The sequence below is a fragment of the Choristoneura fumiferana genome, chromosome 13 (genome assembly GCF_025370935.1).
Source record: "Choristoneura fumiferana chromosome 13, NRCan_CFum_1, whole genome shotgun sequence".
Classification (NCBI taxonomy): domain Eukaryota; kingdom Metazoa; phylum Arthropoda; class Insecta; order Lepidoptera; family Tortricidae; genus Choristoneura; species Choristoneura fumiferana.
Genome location: NC_133484.1, coordinates 5,354,615 through 5,372,077, shown reverse-complemented (window position 1 = coordinate 5,372,077; position 17,463 = coordinate 5,354,615). Strand labels below are relative to the sequence as shown.

Sequence of the window (17,463 nt, the reverse complement as noted above, 5' to 3'; positions counted from 1 at the left end):
TGTTAATACAAAGGGGTAAAATTGATTTTTGAGAAAAAAGTATTAGGTAGATAGTATTAAGTAGTAGGTAGTATACTGTAAATTTGCACCACCTGCTAAAATTTATTCCTTACTTCTGTCCATTGTAAAGGTTGCCTGGAAGAGTTCGCTCTGAAGCGATAAGGCCGCCTATTGCTTTACCTTAGAAATTCTTTATGTATACATACCTGTGTTTTCTGTACTTCTTACTATGTTTGGTGTGCAATAAAGAGTTACTTTTGTAAGTACAAAAGTACAAAGTAAGTACAAAAATCAAACTTCCAAGTCGCAATTAAAAGATACAGTCATTGGAAACAGATGTTTCCATACAAATTGCCGTAATTGAAAAACCTATAGGTACTTCCGGTTACCCTAGAAACTTGAAATTTGGTATGAAGGTATAGGACAACGAATAAGTAAAGTCCAAAAATCATATTTTTGTATGCCTTGTCTATGTCAATAGCCATCTAAAACGACCCACATTGCGTACATTTTGCTTAGGAGAGGTGCAATTCCAACACTAGATATTCGTAGATACCTAAAAATTTGTACGGGACCGGTCGCGAGCCGACTCACACTTGGCCAGTTTTTTGGTTGCCTACGCTACTATCTTGGAGTAGGTACGTTACATTAGGTATTTTAAAAACAGTGTTTTCAAAGGTTCAAAATTATGAAATATTAGACTTTTAAGTGCTAATTTTTATAAATAAATAAAAATGTATTTATTTATCAACTCACAAAAGATTTCATATACATTTTCACAAGAGTTTTTTTTTATTCGACTGGATGGCAAACGAGCAAGTGGGTCCCCTGATGGTAAGAGATCACCACCGCCCGTAAACATCTGCAACACCAGGGGTATTGCAGATGCGTTGCCAACCTAGAGGCCTAAGATAGGATACCTCAAGTGCCAGTAATTTTACCGGCTGTCTTACTCTCCACGCCGAAACAACAGTGCAAGCACTGCTGCTTCACGGCAGGATTAGCGAGCAAGATGGTGGTAGCGATCCGATCAAATATGAAGAATCCTTCGTGAGAGACTGGAGTCTGAACTAAGTTATACATATGAGTAGGTATAATACGCGTCCTGAGTGCGGTGAGCATTTTCTTAGGTCAACTTCAACGTTTATGTGAAAGAGAAGGAGTGATCCGCACAATGATCTGATAGAGAAATGCGTGCCGCGCCTATTTGTGGCTATATTCAGTCTTATGATTATCAAAGGGATAATTTATGCACAAGATAGAATTATCCTTTAATAGGATTGTATGTTAATCTGATAACTCTGAATGAGCAATCCATACTAATATTATAAATGTGAAAGTGTGTGTGATTGTATGTTTGTCCGTCGTTCACGTCGAAGCGGAGCGATGGATCGCCGTGATTTTTGTCATAGAGATAGTTTATGGGCCAGAGAGTGACATAGGCTACTTTTTATCCCGGAAAAATGCACAGTTCCCGAGGGAGGAGCGCGCGATAACCGAATTCCACGCGGGCGAAGCCGCGGACAAAAGCTAGTCAAAACATAAATGTGAAATGAGAGCCAAGTTCAATATTATGATTATATGCCTTAATTGGTTGAGTTTAACGACAAAAGAAGTGAGATCTAAATAAGTGCCAAGTTCAATGGTCAGTCCTGAAATTTATTTATATATAACAATATAAAATATTTTATAACAACTTAAAATATCATTTCTTCTTATAACTTAGGATAATAATATTGAAGCCTAAGATCGGACTTGGCTAGTTCTCATATACGAATTATTAAGTACCTAAAACAGTCATGGAAGAGCCCTATGTTCAACGGCTAGTTTCTACCAGCAAGCCAAATTTTCCGAAGAATAAAATAAGAACTTACAGCTTCAGAACTTGCGAGGGCTATAATATAATTTTTTATTCAAGTTGTAGTCAATTATAATTGCTCAAAGTGTATCGCGTCAAAGCGTGACTATAACTTGAATAAAATAAAAACTTAGAAAAACTTTTAAAGAACTGTTCAGTCAAACTAACTCAATTACCTCCTGAAAAATTCTAATTAAATTTTAAAACACTTTGTTTAGACACTGTTCCACCACCGGCGATTAGTGAGAAGAGAATATAATGTTTTTAGTACAAAAAAATTGACACTCGCTGACAAAAGCGATACATTTTTCATACTAAAATGATACTTTACCTTTTAGCAATCTCGGTCTACTATAGCCGAGGTTTCGGCGGTTGGACGTCGAGCCGTTCAAGCACCACCCGCCACTGGGGGGCCCCGTGGCGGGCCCTGGGGCCCTCGCCGTGTGCCGCGGTGCCCCTTACACTGCTGTGGACGGCCGCGATAGGGGCCCACGTCGCCATGCTGGCGTTTTGTTTTAGATCGCTCTTGAATATCGGGTAAGTGCAGTCTTCTGAATACATTTGTGTATCTTTTAGGTGTCCGCATGCTGGTTTTTGGGCTAGTGTCCTAAATCCAATGTTCGTCAGTTAGATTTCCAGAAAATATTGGACATAAATATGTCCAATTGACAAAAGAGAAAATTCCCTTTTGTCAATTAAACAATAGTAGATTATACAGCGAGAGCATAAAACGAGCCATTTTACCCGAGACGTTCATATAACCACCCGAGCCGGTATGGCGAGGGTGGATAGACAGGTCGAGGGGAAAATAGGTTTAATGCTCGAGTTTTACACTCTGCTTTTTACTTCGATTGCGAGGAGATGAAATAATAATAGTGGAAACATTGTTCACTTACTAGGTACCTTTTATTTTTCATGCATTGCTAATATAATATTAAATAGTTAGTTTTATTTGATTTATTTAATTGAGTTTGAGTTATATATAAATAAAATTAAAATTTATAAAAAAATACCTATATAGAAACTTTTTTGTTTGTGGCTGTTGACACCTGATTACCTGGTCTTAGACGAAGATTTTACTTTATGCACTAGAGCATAAAAAGTCATTTTATGTCCCCTAGATCCAAACACGAACTTAACGAGCATGAGAAGTGAAAAAAAATGAAGATATAACCATTTAAGTTCCCCGTGACGTCACGCCGTGCTAAAAAGTGCTTCTTCTTCCGAACTTTGACGCACTTCATGTCAGTTTCTGTTTGATACTTGTCCTATATTTTCTGATATCTAACTAACGGACAAAATGATTTACATTTTTCTACCGCGGATTGGGAATTTCACACCCACCGTTGTATTTCTTCACAGGTGTGTGCAGGTTTCCTCACGATGTTCTACTTCGCCGTAAGGGTCATGGTAAATTTCACACATACATTCGGAAAAACTAAGAGGTCCGAGCCCAGACTCGAACCCACTACTTTCTGCTTGAGAGTCCATAGGTCTACCAACTAGGCTACCGCGACTTTTTTTTACAAGATTTTATTTAGTTTCACCTGTTCCGTTGTCTGTCTGTCTGTCTGTAATCAAATCTTGCAAGTTAAATTCGACCAACTTCCAGTAGTCAGATTGACTTAAAATTTGGATCACTCATGTAAATTGCGTAACAATACAATAATCTAGTAGTGACATCCTGGTGGTCCGGCCAGGATAGTCTTCGCAGGACGGCACTCTTCAACGGTTAATAGCATCGACTTGAAATTTGGTATGCAAATGTATTTTGAATGACTATGCAAGTGCAGTTGACAAAAAGTGCAGTCAGCAAAAAATCTTGTATTAAAAATGAAATTTTTACCAAAAACTTGTTTCTAGGTCCGAGGGGTAAATTCTTAAAATGATTTATAACCACCGGATTAGAGGAATAGTGCTTCCTTCAACACAATGAACGTTTTGAATGGCTAAATGTCGAGTATTCTGGAGACTGCTGCGCTTGCCAAAGCGATTGCTTTGAATCTCAGAAAGCAAACAAACTCCGCAATTCCTTTATCGCCCATTGCATTTATTCGTATATTTAGTTTAATCTAACTAAAGCATATTCAGATTTAGTCACATTGCACACTGTATTTTTACTGGTCCATACTCAAAATAGCGACAACGAAAGAAAGTTCTATCGTTGCGTTTCGATTTGTCTCTGTCTGCTTGTCAACGGCTTCTTAGCTCAGAAACACGTTTTTTTATTCGACTGGATGGCAAACGAGCAAGTGGGTCTCCTGATGGTAACAGATCACCACCGGCCCATAAACATCTGCAAGACCAGGGGTATTGCAGACGCGTTGCCAACCTAGAGGCCTAAGATGGGATACCTCCTATCTTCCTACTCCTATCTTCTTTCTTCTTCTTCTTATCTACTTCTGATGCACCACCTGTTGTAAACTAGTCCTTCCTTGTTTCTGTAAAAAAGGTTGCCTGGAAGAGATCGCTCTTAAGCGCTAAGGCCGCCTTTGCTTACCTTGTAATGTTTTCTCTGTGTATCTGTTTTCTGTATCGCTTACTATGTCTGGTGTACAATAAAGAGTCTTTGTATTGTATTGTACCTCACGTGTCAGTAATTTCACCGGCTGTCTTACTCTCCACGGCGAAACACAACAGTGCAAGCACTGCTGCTTCACGGCAGGATTAGCGAGCAAGATGGTGGTAGCAATCCAGGCGGACCTTGCACAAGGTCCTAAAACACGTAAAGGCTTATTAGGCTACATATTTTGTTCGATTTTCTAAGGGGGTAGCAGCATCCCCTCCTGCTCCCCCTTGGCGACGCCCTTGTGACACGGGTACACATAATAATCACGCCGACAAACTGACAAAATAATGATTTGCCCTCATTTTGCTGAGAAACTCTACCAATCATATTAGACGTTTATAGCGTATATTTCGGCATACAGTCGCCATCAGATATTTCGGAGCGGGCTAGGTGATCAAAAATATCGATACATGAACTCTAATACCTTAATAATAAAGTGCATGTGCCGATATTTTTGACTACCTTGGCCGCTCCGAAATATCTGATGGCGACTGTACCTGCAATTTTGCGTAACTTTCAATGCGCAAGACAGATTTTGTTTTTTTTTATTTGAACTTCGTTTGTAAATTAAAAATGCAAACTGAAATATAGATGCACAGAAAAACCAGAAAAATAAGACCAGCACTGGGAATCGAACCACTACACCACTGCTGGTCAACGGTACAGACACGAATTTCCCCTATGCACCACATATCTTAGCTTGTTCGTTTCTTATTTAGCCACTTAATCAGTGAAATTTGGAATTGAAATAAAAAAAAATACAAAAAAGATTCCAAAAACCAATCTTACTTCGTTTGTAGTCTAAGAATTTGTCAGCGTAATTATTAAGTATCTATAGTCGACCAAGAAATTGGTTTACTTACCACCCTAATGTTGAATGTCATTAATGTAGCCGCGTAGCAGCGTAGTCGTGTAGCCGTATTTTCACTCATAAGTCAATATGACAATCAGCCTTTGTTTTATTTTATACCTTCCATCTACAGCCAACAGGGCCGGTGCCGCTGCAGACTCTGCGGAATGCCTCAAGCGGCGCAAATATGTAGGCATCAGTAGTGCCTACATTTTTGAGCCGTTTGGGGTAGAAACCATGGGTCCTTAGGGTTTGAGTGCATTTAATATTTTTAAAATATTGTTGTCCAAATTAATTGCGGCTTCGGGTGACCAAAGGGCTGGCTTTTTCTAAGCACAAAGAATAAGCATTGCCATATAGCGTGGTAATGCTGCCAGCCTTCTGGGCACCTTACCACACCTCCTTACCTTTGCCTTTTTTTTGCAGGTGGTAGGACCTTGTGTAAGGTCCGCCCGGATTGCTACCACCATCTTGCTCGCTAATCCTGCCGTGAAGCAGCAGTGCTTGCGCTTTTGTGTTTCGGCGTGGAGAGTAAGACAGCCGGTGAAATTACTGGCACGTGAGGTATCCCATCTTAGGCCCCTAGGTTGGCAACGCGTCTGCAATATCCCTGGTGTTGCAGATGTTTATGGGCGGTGGTGATCTTTTACCATCAGGAGACCCACTTGCTCGTTTGCCATCCAGTTGAATAAAAAAAAAACTATTTTGGTAAATTTTTTTATTTATAAGTTTAGTTTGTATGTGGTTTTAGTTACCGTTATTTTGATTTGTACTATGTTATGTTTTATTTCTGAAGTAGGAACTGTCATTAAATTGGTAAAACACTTTCTTGGTCGATCATACGTACACTTAAGTACACCAAAATACCAAATTACAGTTTTATAGGGCAAAAAGTTAGACTTAAGCCGCGGACAGACACAACCTAAAAGAGATCAACTTTTGCCATTTTAACTACCGAAACGTAAAAAAAATATTATAAAACCACCAAGCCAATCACGTCACGTTAGCGATGTAATAAACGTTCTAACAACGTTATAAGAAAATACAACAAACAGCACTCTGCTTAATGGCACATTGTTGAAAGCCATGTGCGAGTGTGTAGACTGCTGAGTTCCAGCGATCGCCGTTATTTATAGGCGATTGAACTGCCAGGGTTTACTATTAAAGTCTTTAGAGCTGTGTATTGGATAAGCATTGTTATTTAGTGTTGGATGGATTCGCTCCTGTCGTCGTATTTCCGGATAAATACAATCTAGGGCTCTTCATGGCTAGAGTGAATAGGCTGTTACTGAACCAGTGAGATACACCTTTGGCCTCATCTGCACTTAACATCAGGTGAGATAGGGGTCAATCACGATCAGTTTTATGTCAAAAAAAAACTTTATTTGACTACGTGTTAGTTTTGATTTTCGTTAATTTTACGGTTTAGTCTATGCCGTGCCCGATTTTAGAATAGGATGGACTTCCCGTAGGTGTTGTATAGTCTTCATCGATTTAGATGACGGCGATTCTAAAAAAAAATATTCTATTGACGACTTCTATTGTGGGTTGTAATATGACTGGCTAGATCTAAGTTACTTTTAAATATTTTCCTACACGCGTGACAGTGACAGTATAGTTGGCCAGCTGAGTTTTATGTGTATGGAAAGGAGGACTCAGGTCTTTTTTTACTTAATGAGGGCTATCGCGTATGAATTCGCCACTAGAGGCGCTAGTGTAGCGTGAGGTCTCCGAAATGTCAAATCTCATAGTTTTTGGGTGAGCTACGCGGGTTTATTTATAATTAGAATAATTTTGTGAATATTTTGCAACATCTGAAATTAATTATGGCAAATATGCGTTCCGGGGCAATGAATGTCTGTGTTATGGGACAGTTTTGTCTTTCGGAAAACTTTGTCCTCCCTTTTTTCCGAACAAAACGGGGACTATGCAACACTGTGGCATGCTCGATATTTTTATGGTACGGTTTTAAGGTGTATTAAATATGGTTTTAATCTAAACTTTGTTTTCACGCCCGTAATAACAGACTTTGAAAGCCATACTTAAAAACCTCATGCAACAGTGCGCCATCTAGTGAGACAAAAACGATAGCCCTCATTGGCGTTATACGCCTAGCATTAATGTGCGACGCTCTTCCTCAAATAATGCAATATCTTTTGAGATTTCGGATGGTAGGTGTTGTAAAAGGCCACAAAAGGGCCTAACTCAATAGTGGGCAGCAGCACTCTCAATTGCCAACTACGGACTACGAACTTCGGCCCTCTGTGTAGAAGGCAAAAGAAAACCACCACTCTATCTTCCCAAAAAAAACATCATGAAGGTTCACTATTGATCCTTTGCAAACAAATTTGAGCGAACGAACTGTAGCTCCATACATTTAACTAAAACATAAATAGTAGATTGTACAACAAGAGCATAAAACGAGTCATTTTACCCAAGACGTACATATAACCACCCGAGTCGGTACGGCGAGGGTGGATAGACACGTCGAAGGGAAAATGGGTATATTGCTCGAGTTTTACACTCTGCTTTTCACTTCGATTGCGAGGAAATGAAATAACAACAGATGCAATGTTCCCGCTCACTTATTAGGTGCCTTTTATTTCTTATGCATTGCTACTAGTTTATAAATATTTCGTTTTATTGATTTATTTTGATTTAATTAATTGATTTTTAGTTTTGAACTTACAAATTTTCAAAATTTGAAAATGATGTAGGTAGAAACTTTTTTTCTTGTGGCTGTTAACACCTGATTGCCTTGGTCTTAGACGAAGATTTTACTTTATGCACTAGAGCATAAAAAGTCATGTCGCCTAGATCCAGCATAAACACGAACATTACGAGTATGAGAAGTGAAAATATAAGTTCACGACCACGTTATGGGTGACTGTTAGCTGGTAGGTAGATTTGAAGTGCTTAGTGTAATGAAGCCGGATTACCTTCGACGACGCATTTAGCTAAGTGGCTCCTATTGCCGCAGTGGGACAAATAACCATTCTATCCAATTTGCCTAGGAGCTTTGTCATTGTTCTACTTCACTAAAGCTACCATGCGTATATTTCAAATATCAACGACTCTTTGCTATCCAAAATAAAAGTTAGTTTGAATTTGACTAGAAACACATCTTTACCTGCAGAATTAATAATTATTAGGATCTCTTACCATCAGGAGACCCACTTGCTCGTTTGCCATCCAGTCGATAAAAAAATAAAAAAAGAAGATTAAGTATGTTCAAAAATCATAATTTCCTATGGAATAAATAAAATATAATATTCAATTATTTATAGCAGATTATTTTTACTTTTCTTTTCGAAAGCGCCTCAAGCTTATGTGTGCCTCATACATGGCCTAGGACGGCCCTGTGAATATTTCTTTCCAGAACCCATCGGCTGTGATGACATCCACCACTTTTTGTCTCTCTTGCGTGATAGATTAAGTCAAGGAGCCGCCGACATAGTAGTAAATTAAAAAATAAAAAGGCGCGCAAATTTGACCGACACTTTCCTAAATTAGGTTTGTTGCCGCACTGGGGCAGGAAGCTATTTATAAACGAAAATTGTTTTCGCTAAATTGTTTGCGCTATTTCAAGTCCTTGGTTCTCGTAAATGACAGTAATTTGCAGCCCATTGGTCAATACCGGAAGATGTTTACAATAAGAAACATTACTTAATTGTTTAGTTCAGAATTTAATATTGTAGTTTCTGGCCTCGCTCGCCGTGATATAAAAAAAAACTCTTTATTCAGACAATTATATAGTCCTTGTATTAGTTACAAAATCTTAGACCTATGTTAGTAAAAATAATAATAAGGAACAAAATGCATATATTTTAAAATACAGCCTTTCTCAACGAGAGCCAGAAGGATATAAAGCTTGTATTTGTGTGCTGTCGCTGCATTCGGTGCAAGTTTTTAATTTATTTCGCAAGCATTAGACGCATATCTTTTGTTATAAAATCAGTAGCTTTTGCCCGCGGCTCCGCCTGCGTGGAATTCGGTTATCGCGCGCTGTTCCTTCGGGAACTGTACATTTTTCCGGGATAAATAGTAGCCTATGTCACTCTCTGGCGCATAAACTGTCTGTATGCCAAATATCACGTCGATCCGTCGCCCCGTTTCAACGTGAAAGACGGACAAACATACAAACACACAAACACACACTTTCGCATTTATAATATTAGAGTCTAACATCTGGTAGCTAGCATCGTGAATGGTTGCGTTGCTCTGAAGATGAATTCTGGTTGAGTTCGAATCGCGTCAGTGTAGTGTGATGGTGGTGATAATGGGTTTGTGTGATGAACACACCTTTCTTGCATAAACGAAGCTATCATAAAGATCACGGGTGAGCAAAGTAATTGTTTTAGTTCATTCCATTAAAGTTAATTCCTAAACCAACTAGGTGCCTTTGTCTTGCACCATATTTGTGTAGGTACATTTTATCCTGTAACATGTACTTCTCAGTACATTTGTAGTTCCTGAAGGAAACCCCTGATTAGATTAAGGACACGATTATTAGTCTAAGCACGTGCCACGTTTAATTAACTCGGCAGTGACTAAGCAAGAACTCAATTTGATGCTGATAAAAAGAGTTTTTCGAGGCCTCTACCCCTTTACGGCCGAGAAACTGTTTTTCTGTTTTTTTCCAAAATGTCAATTAATCTTAATTGTGGACGCCCGGATGGCCAAGTGGTTAGAGAACCTGACTACGAAGCTTGAGCTCTGAGGGCAGATATTTGCATGAAAAATACGAATGTTTGTTCTTAGGTCTTGGATGTTTAATATGTATTTACGAGTATGTGTGTATCTATCTATATAGTATGTTTATCCGTTGCCTAGTGTCAATAGTACTTACAAGCTTTGCTTAATTTGGCACTAGGTAGGTAGGTTTGGGTTTGGCAATTAGTGTCAAGTGTCCCATGATATTTCCGACCTAGTTACCTACATACATATTTTCCGAGAGGCAGTACCTTTTTATTTGCCCGGAGGAAATCAGCCACCTTGAGTTTATGTGGGGTTTGTACTCACTAAAACCCCCGGGATGTTCCTTCCTTGCCGCCCAGTCGGCGACGCAGCGGTTCAACGGTATAACCCGCTACATCGCCAGGGGGCCGTTATCCGTTTCCGGATTCATCTCCTGGGGAGCCATTCCTGAACCCTTTCCCACCAATGGCATGCTAGGAATCGCACATTTCACACTTCATCATCGTCATCATCATAATTTCATTTCATTAAAAGAAGACGTCCACTGCTGAACAATGGTCTCCACTGTTAGCCCGCAGTTCTCACGATGTCAGTCCACCTTGTGGGAGGCCAAAGCTTCGTCTTCCGGGTCGCGGCTTCACACTTAATTTTATAAAAAAAACAATCGTTTGTTCTAGATGCGGCAGCACAACGTGTGTCGGCGTGGCGGGAGCCCAGCTGTCTTTCTCCATCACGACCCTGGCAGCTGCAGTGTTCATGGTGCAGCTAGACCTTCGATATGACGCGTCACTGTCGCCGCCCCCACGACAATCTGATATGCATACGTGTACTGCTGTCTCTATGGTATGTTACTTAGTCCAATGGGGGAAAGCGAAAGAGAAAGAGAGAGAGAGAGATTACACGAATTGATAAACAGGGTCACAGGGTAAAATACATTGAGAAGGAAAACATTGTACAAAAAAATAATAATAATAATAATAGTATAAATTGGGCCCACTAGCATAGTGTTGCGTAAGCCACAGCGCTGGTGTTCAGTGGGGTACCCATAAAGTGGTCTGATGATAGCTTGGATAGGGTTAAAGTTGGCCGAGAATTAATGAGTGAAATTAGTGAGTGTGTTAAGTGAAGTTCCCAATCCGCACTGGGCCGGCGTAGGTACTTCGGTCGAAACCCTCCCATTCTGAGAGGAGGCCTGTGCCCTGCAGTGAGACGTATTTATATAGGCCGTGAGGATGGTGATGAAAATGAATCGATAGATGGCGCTTTGTGCCGCGAATTATTATTTTTATTATGAGAGAGATGAAAACGAGCAAGCGGGTCATCTGACGGGAAACGAACACCACTGCCAATTAATTAATTTATTCAACTGTTACTGAGTCATTTAGTTACCATCAAACATCGACATCTATGGCAACAGCGTAATTATATCGTCAGTACGGATGCAAATCCGTGTTAAAAAGTATTTAAAACGAGATTTAATCCATGGGTTTATTCTTTAGTAAAATACGCTAAAGGCCGTAAAGTTTTTTTTTTATTCTACTGGATGGCAAACGAGCAAGTGGGTCTCCTGATGGTAAGGGATCACCACCGCCCATAAACATCTGCAACACCAGGGGTATTGCAGATGCGTTGCCAACCTAGAGGCCTAAGATGGGATACCTCAAGTGCCAGTAATTTCACCGGCTGGCTTACTCTCCACGCCGAAACACAACAGTGCAAGCACTGCTGCTTCACGTCAGGATTAGCGAGCAAAATGGTGGTAGCAATCCGGGCGGACCATGCAGAAGGTCCTACCACCTGCGGTTTAGTCTTTATTTAATAGTTGACGAATAATTTTAATAAACTGGACTATTTACTCAGGCACCTTTTAGTTTATTCCATTAACTTTAATCAGATTATACACAACAAGTGTCAAGGGTTTGTTGACTTAGGACTCTCACTCAAGCCAAAGTTAAAATTTATATTTCCCTATTTTAATCTCTAATATTTTGTTTTTGTTGTTTTTACGAGTAAATTTTTTATTAAAACATAAGCAGGAAGCCCGTAAACTTAAAAAAAATTTTTGCTTAGTTATCATGTAAGTTAATTCGCCGAGGGATTTTAGAAAATGGATTTATTTATTTAAATTATACTTAACATACAATTTTAAATAAAATATTATAGTACATAGCTGTAAAATGTATCCCCTCAAAAACATAAATTTCAAAAATAGACTACCTTCTCCTGGGACATAAAAGTAATTTATTTGAGCGGTGCCAAGTTAAACTCTAAACCCACTAAAACATTTAATGTAAATTAAAGTTCGTCATCCATCTCAGCCTATATAATACAGTTAACATACAATCTTAATTGTAAACGAATCTTTATTTTTACTAGTACACCACAAATAGTAAGCGATACAGAAACAGGTACACAGAGAGAAAAACGTCCCACTCTGCCAGGAAAAAGTCACAGAATGAGAAGAAAGGGAACTTATAACGATGTTGTAAATTAAAGATATTTACGGATGTAGCCTTATAAACCTGAGCCGAATTTCCTACCATTTTTGATCATAGTTTCTTTGCAGGTCCCCCTGACTTCCGTAGCGATCAACAGCGGAAACAGTGGGGATGCCACAGACCCCGGGGGGAGTCCTCAAGAGAAGATCAAGGAGCCCCAGAGTCCACCAGAACCCCCCACTTGATCCAATGGTGCCTGAAATCCAGTGTACAAGTGAACCTTTTTGTGTACGGGAAATATTTCCACTTGTGAAATTCTTGTGAGTGAATGTGGATTTGAGATATCGCTTTTTGATGTGGAGTGCGACCTGATGACTTTCTAAACTGAGGCCGTATTGTCTAACGCGCTGATGTTCGCCATCTCTTTCTAACCTCGTCTTATACTATGTGTTAGAAAGAAGTGGTGAAAAGATATGCGACAGCTGCGGTCATGACGCCGCGTCAGAGCGACATTATGTGTGACCAGAGACAGGCGTTTTTGTGACACTTTTATGAAGCTGTCATATTTCTCTTTAATCGACTTCCTATCTCGATTGGTGTATTAATATGTTATAATAATACAGACAAAATAGAAAAAAAACTGTTCAAAGGTCATACAACGACTCATAGTCATACTTGTCAATGGAAAGTCGATAAATGAGAAACCTCCACTGTCACGATTTTGATTTCAGTGTCCATAGACTGGCATCGGCTTCGCTACGTACGAAAGCTATTGCATTTATACTTTGATTTATTGTTCTAACGCGGCGTCAATATCGCGACCTTTTTGACACTGACGCTTGCCTTTGAATTCCATCTTTATCTTTATTTATACTTGAGAACATTTGTTTGAAATAAACAAGTCGAAATGTGTTACACTGACGAGCGAAAATTACGGGACAGTTTTCTTGCAAAGTTATCAATATTATGTTTCTATAATTGAATCCATTACGATATAATGGAAAACCATTACGTGGTCTCTTTTCCTCATCGAGTAGGTATCGGTTGTAATAATCGAATAAATGCCTACTTAGCACTGCAGGGCTACTACGAAATTCGGAAATCGAAGTTCGTATCGCACCGCTCCTCTCACTCTCGTATTAAGCAATATAAGTGTCGGCGAGACGGTACTATACGTACTTCGATTTTCGAATTTCTGGAGCCCAGTAGCAATTTCTTTTGAGTACGAAATTACGAAGCGATAATACGAAATTCATATCTTTAGTGTGCGCGTTATTATATGACTTCTAAGTTACCCAGTATATAGTGTTGTTATCGGCTTGTTAAAAAAGATGTTCTATTTCGCTACATTGTTTCCTGAGTTATTTTTGACGTAATATCTCCAATTGGAACAGTACAAATAATACTGGTTTGAGGTTTTTAATTTTTAGGGTTATGTAGCCTTATAGTTTAGTTCATCTGTCCGCAGCTTAGCTTAGACACTGTTAGTGCTAGGAAGCTGTAATTTTGCAAAGATTAACCATATAACCACTGTATTTTTTCATACATTATCTAAACGAAAGAAATTGATAAAATAAAATTTCGAATAAAGTTTATTTTTTTACTCTAAGTAAAGTACTTACTTACTATCAGGGAGCAGTGACCTGAAGTCCCTATCAACTAATTTTGGAGTCATGTCCACAACATTGCGAATTCTGTGTGAATTTTACAGGTTATGTGGGTTATGTCTAAGCTATACATGTCACGACAATTATGTAAACAGAAAATGAGCTAAATATCCAACATGTACCTGGAAAGCCATTTTCAGAAACATCTGAGCGAATTTAATTAAAATCCGCGCACGAAGCATTCCTCGAGACTCTAATGCTATTTACATATATATAAACACAAAATATCTACATTATATTTTATACTTACTATTACAATGTCACGCTCAATGTTGCAGAATATTTCTTGCCAGGAAATTAAGGGTGGAGCCTTCTTAAGAGCATTGTGTAGTCAGGGTTTTTCATAACCGGTAATAATATAGCGTCGATTTTGACCAATTTTTTATGTGGGCAGTCAGCACAAAAATTAGGTTTGAAATTTCATAAAACCTTATTTTGGCAATTAATTATTATTAATAATAATGACAAGCGCAATATCGCTAGATTTCGTTCGTAATAGTCTCATTTAATTTGGTATGTATGTAACCAATCACAAACGTGAAATAAATGTCCAAAATGACAAAAGGACCTTGTGATACTAATGAAACCCTCATAAATCATTTTTTTTTTTAATTAAACACAGAAACTAGATTCTATTTGGACCGACAACCAATCAAAAATTGGTTAGAGGCTAGAATCTGTTTTCACCGTTTGTATTAACTTAAGTAATAAGAACGCCAGAAATCGCTTGAATTTCACAATGCTCTTAATAGATTTTGGCAATTTGCTGACCTGAATTCAAATTCTAGAACATTGCAGCAGTGGGTGGAGGTACGTCTACATATCCTCCTAAGTCCTCGCGTACTTTATAAAGGGCTAATTAACACTAAGAATAACGGCCGAATGTACTTTATAAAGGTACAAATTGTTCATTGAATAAAGAATTCTAAGAATTTTGAAATAAAATCCAAAATAACAAAGTAGGTCAACCACGTCTGGATCTTAAACGCTAAGTTTGTTAAAAAATGACAGGACTTAGGAAGATAGATCAAAAGAACAAAGAGCTAGTGCAAGAGCGTGAGCGGTTTTTCATATTTTTTCATGTAAAAGAGAATTCTTATTTCTCATTTACACAAAAAAGGTGTATAAAGAGCACAAGCAAGATAACAATAACCAAGCGACGAAAAAACGCCTAAAAACATGTAATAAAATACCTTGGTAACTAATCGTTCACAGAATGGTCATTCGTTCGATTGGTCTAAGTGCACCTAAAGTGGTTTTAATAAAACTAAAACTGTGATTCCATAGAAGTTTCATTTTTTCACCTAAAAGACCTTTTATTCGTTTTTTATTTTCTTTTTTCCTTGTACTGTATGTTATAAAAGTGTATAAGGCTCAAGAACGTGACAAGCTTAGTGTTACAAAGCCAATACCGTCGTCAAAAAACTTCCGAATGAAAGATTTCCGGCCTTAACGATTAAGGCATGGCTCTAAAAAGTTGTAAGAGTAATATCTCAAAGGCAGTGCAATTATAAGTTACAGTGGCATTTAGGTTAAGTGTAGGGTTGCCAGTTTACTCTTTACCTACATATGTGTAAAATGGTTTTTTGGACCGGGACATTCGTTAACTTGTACGTATACAAAGCATACCGCATAGAAAGTTATAAATTAGAGTTTCAAGATAAACATAATTATTTTATTAAAATATTATTTAGCTATTTGGCATAGGCAGCAGAAGGTCCTTTGTTCCTCCTACATAATCATCTTATATGTATGTAACCAGTATTAGAATGGACCAAATTATTTCGTAACTTTAGGACAGAATGCTCACACTTGTTCGCTTGGCTCGCGTATTGTGATTACAATTGTACCTTACACCTCGCTTCATTCGTCGTCGTACCTAATTTTCCGGAACCTAAAGTAACAGTCAAAGTGAGTGAGTGAATGAAATGAGTGAGTGATAGTACCAAAATCTCTTTGAAGTAGAAAACAATTTCCCCATTTCAGTGCTAGTATGTACAGGAAATAAGAGAGGGCTTTTAAGCGTATTTTTTAAACTCCCAGCGCGTTCTGAAATACATAATTATTGCCAAGAAGAATACTTATTACAGTGTAATCTCGTTGAAATCATAGCCTAACCTAATTTGTACACAGCTAGATACTGAGTTTTGTTGATTAGCTTTTATCTTACGGACGATAATTTTCAACGTGCGTTTATCTCACGCGTGAAATTTGGTTGTGTGCTGATAATTCTAGCTAAAATATCAAGGATATTTTTAAATTTGTCGGAAAAAAACCATGACGGCAACCCTAACCAAATTCTTAAAAAAACGCTCCCTGGTAGGTACTACGAGTACACATACAGCTACTCGTATTTTAGGCTCATAGCATGGCAGTAGGCACGTGGATTGCCAACGGTGACAGCTACTTTTCCATTTTCATATCAATAATTTTCAGATTTTATTTTAAGTTAATATTTTTGTAAAGGTCAACAAAAATATGTGCTTAGCATCGATTTAGGTTAATAAGTGCAACGTTTAATGTCACTTTGAAATAAACCATTTGAATGAAAAAAAATGGTTTTATCACTTCTATATATAGCTGAACGCCTGCAATAACACATAGTCTATTTATAACATACAATGTCGATAAAATCTCGAAATCTGAACGGCTATGCTTGGAGGTATGGAATTTTTGGCACGGATGCTTTATATTGCAAACGTTACTAAAATCCAAGATATTACATGGGAATTTACGAATAGTAAAGTTCTAAATTCAACAGCCCGATCCAATGATTTACGCGTGCGAAGCCGCGGGTAAAGTCTAGTCAATAATAAAATCCCAAATCCATAAATAAAATTTAAATGTTTCCGAAACAAAATCACAAACTTAGTCGGGAGCATTAACCAGAGATTGCATCGTTACTTAAAAGATTTTCAACTTTAGCAATCGCAGGATAAAACTCTATTTGTGGAGCTCTAAGATCGATATTATATCATCATCATCCAGCCTATATACGTCCCACTGCTGAGCACAGCCTCCTCTCAGATCGATATTATACTTTGAAACATTCAAGAGCGACGATATTTTAAAATTGGATTCTGTGCAAACCGAACTGAAGTATGAAATATGCATTTAGCGTGATATTTTAATATACATCGGTAAAGTTCAGCTCGTTGAGTTTATAGGTTTTTAAATATTAATATTTACTGAAATTGCAGTTATATTGTGATAAAAGTGGGTTTATGTAGTCGCCATCATAAATTTAGATGCTGACTTGGTGCAAAGTATCTGCAGAACACGCACTTACGCGATTGACAATAAGGTTAAGTATGCTCAAATATTTAAATTTCTGAGCACCTAGAGAGTTGCAATGTTAATAATGGTTTACGTTTGTCGATTGT

The 17,463-nt window shown here is 38.2% G+C and overlaps 1 protein-coding gene across 2 annotated transcripts in view; it reads left to right on the top strand.

The window, feature by feature from the left end:
- LOC141434341 (uncharacterized) overlaps positions 1-15,361 on the top strand; it is a 46,400-nt gene extending 31,039 nt beyond the window's left edge. Inside the window, exons 4-6 of one of the 2 annotated variants that reach the window (XM_074096750.1) lie at positions 2,197-2,395; positions 10,653-10,818; positions 12,542-15,361. In XM_074096750.1, the coding sequence (XP_073952851.1) occupies positions 2,197-2,395; positions 10,653-10,818; positions 12,542-12,658 (482 nt within the window). In that variant the 3' untranslated portion in view covers positions 12,659-15,361. Of the gene's footprint in view, positions 1-2,196; positions 2,396-10,652; positions 10,819-12,530 lie in introns of both variants that reach the window. The other variant, XM_074096751.1, reaches the window with a different exon arrangement.
- Positions 15,362-17,463: the final 2,102 nt, after the last annotated feature.